The 2,458-nt window shown below is 42.2% G+C and overlaps 3 protein-coding genes across 3 annotated transcripts in view; all 3 read right to left on the bottom strand.

The window, feature by feature from the left end:
* Positions 1–1,361, bottom strand: part of LOC105306993 (protocadherin alpha-12-like) — a 42,249-nt gene extending 40,888 nt beyond the window's left edge. Inside the window, exon 1 of the mRNA XM_023524510.1 lies at positions 6–1,361. Within this exon, the coding sequence (XP_023380278.1) occupies positions 6–1,361 (1,356 nt within the window). The remainder of the gene's footprint in view (positions 1–5) is intronic.
* LOC105306989 (protocadherin alpha-1-like) overlaps positions 1–2,458 on the bottom strand; it is a 191,277-nt gene that overhangs the window by 113,255 nt on the left and 75,564 nt on the right.
* LOC111732553 (protocadherin alpha-10-like) overlaps positions 1–2,458 on the bottom strand; it is a 107,576-nt gene that overhangs the window by 85,921 nt on the left and 19,197 nt on the right.

The raw sequence follows: 2,458 nt of genomic DNA, 5'->3' as shown, positions 1-2,458 counted from the left end.
AATGCCGGCGCGTTGTCGTTCACGTCGGCCACCTCCACGGACACGCTGGCGGTGGCCGACAGCGAAGGCGAGCCCCCGTCCTGCGCTGTCACCACCAGCTCATAATTCGCCACACTCTCGCGATCCAGAGCGCTGTCCAGCACCAGCGAATAGTAATTCTTGAAGGTAGACACCAGCTTGAAGGGGACATGGGGTGTTAGTGAGCAGGTCACCTGCCCGTTGGCCCCAGAGTCACTGTCAGACACGCTGACCAAGGCGATGACGGTGCCCACCTGAGCATCCTCTCGCACAGGGAGTGACAGCGAAGTGACCATTATCTTGGGCGTATTGTCGTTCAGGTCTAGAACTTCCACCAGGACCGTGCAGTAACCTGCCATGGAAGGAATCCCTTTATCAATGGCATTAACATGAATTTCATACTCATTATTCTCTTCAAAATCCAGTTTCCCATAAATTCTGATTTCACCTGTTTTTGGATCTATTGAAAACATACACTTCTCACTTGCTGGCAAAATCATTCTGATTCCATAGGTAATTTCACTATTCAATCCTTCGTCTAAATCTGAAGCGTTTAGTTGAATCACTCTCGTGTCGTTTGGAACATTTTCAAACAGCACTACTTTATAGCCAAGTTTATCAAACTCTGGAGCATTATCATTCACATCCAGGATGGTTATTTTAATATGAATAGAGCCTGTTAGCTCAGGTTTACCGCCATCGAGGGCGGTCAGCAATACATTAAGTTCTGGCGTTTCCTCTCTATCCAAGGACTTCCGAAGAACCAGTTCAGGCAATATACTTTTATCGTTTTTCGTTATTGTTTTCAGAGTAAAATACTCATTTAGACTTAATTTGTAAGTCAAAACAGAGTTTTCGCCGATATCCGCATCAAAAGCGCCCTCTAGAGGAAACTGAGACTCTAGAGGTGCAGATTCAGAAATAAGGACCTTTTGTTCTCTTCTAAACACCGGCAAATTGTCGTTAATGTCCTTCACTTCTACCTGCACATGGAAAACCTGCAGCGGCCTCTCTACGATCACCTCCAGGTGGATGCTGCACTCCAGCCTCCGCCCACACAGCTCCTCGCGGTCGATCCGAGAATTCACAAACAAAATGCCATTCTGCAGATTTATCTCCAGAAGGTCCCCACTGCTTTTGGACGCCATCCGGAACAGGCGCGGCACCAGCTCCTCCAGCTCCAGCCCCAGGTCCTGGACGATACGGCCCACGAAGGTGCCGTGTTTGGCCTCCTCGGAGACCGAGTAGTGGACCGGGCTGCTCTCGGTCTCCCAGGCTGTAAGGAGCAGAAGCCACATCAGCAGGCGCCAGGCTCCTAAGCCTCCCCGCCAGGAAGACACCATTGCAGATAAGATCTCTGAGATGGGAGTGTCAGTTTTAAGGGATCGCTCGCCTGTGAACCTTTATGAGCAGTCTCTCTTTGCTGTAAGTATATTTAGTAAGTTTTACCCAGAATTCCGGTTGATGTGGAGTCGATCCTATTCTGTGAATTGTAGAAATCTGGGCGCTAGACAAATTCTTTCCTTTTCACCTTTTGAGCATACAGCGACATCATGTGACTGATCGTGTATGTACAAGAAAGATCTTGAGGTTCTTTTTGGTTTAGCCACTTCCCAGGTCACTTTAAATTGTTTCGACTTTTGAATATTTTCATGGATCATTTGTAAATACCTATTTTAATATGATATTAGCGACAAAGCACCCATACATCTATTATACTGCAGTTTTTTAAAAATAATGTGCTTGAAAGTCTGTCAAAAAATAATAATTAAAATACGGTATTTCAGAAGCTATTGTTTAGCTATCGTGGGAAATAAAATAAAGAATAATATCACTCCTGCCTCTATATTGCTTACAATTCACACTTGTATTGATTTTTATCCTATCGAAGCACTTCACCATAGGACTTTAGGAGAAAGTAAAAAATTCTTTCGTAAAGGAAAAAAATAAATATTTCATCATTCATAAAATTATTTTATTCATAAATCTGGTGAATATTAGAATTCATTATAAATATGGAAGATATCTCCTTTTTTGATTCCTTGATGCTTAAATGTGATGACTTTCTATACAACTGCTCTTGTTCCCACAACATGTTAAAATGAGGCTTGGGTACAGATTCTGGAATGTTTTACTCTAGCACGTGTAAAGAGTTTTCATGTAAAATGTTAAGTCAAAGCCTCCAAATTTCACAATATTCTAAAGCGGCAGTGGAGCACTAATGTGAAAAAAATCTTGTGAAATGTTTTGGAGCCCAAATTCCTTGACTAAAGTCAAAAGAATATAAACTTCATAATGACCTTTTGCTTTCTCCCCCAATTTTTCCCTTCAGAGTAGTTAGTAGTTACTCAGAATATGCAAGGAAGAATTAAAAGACTTTCCATAATTTTATTCATTAATTTAAGACCAGCTTTATGGGAAAATAAACACAGATAAGATG

This window comes from Pteropus vampyrus, unplaced genomic scaffold, assembly GCF_000151845.1.
Source record: "Pteropus vampyrus isolate Shadow unplaced genomic scaffold, Pvam_2.0 Scaffold470, whole genome shotgun sequence".
NCBI classification, from domain to species: Eukaryota; Metazoa; Chordata; class Mammalia; order Chiroptera; family Pteropodidae; genus Pteropus; species Pteropus vampyrus.
This window is presented reverse-complemented; position numbering and strand designations above follow the sequence as displayed.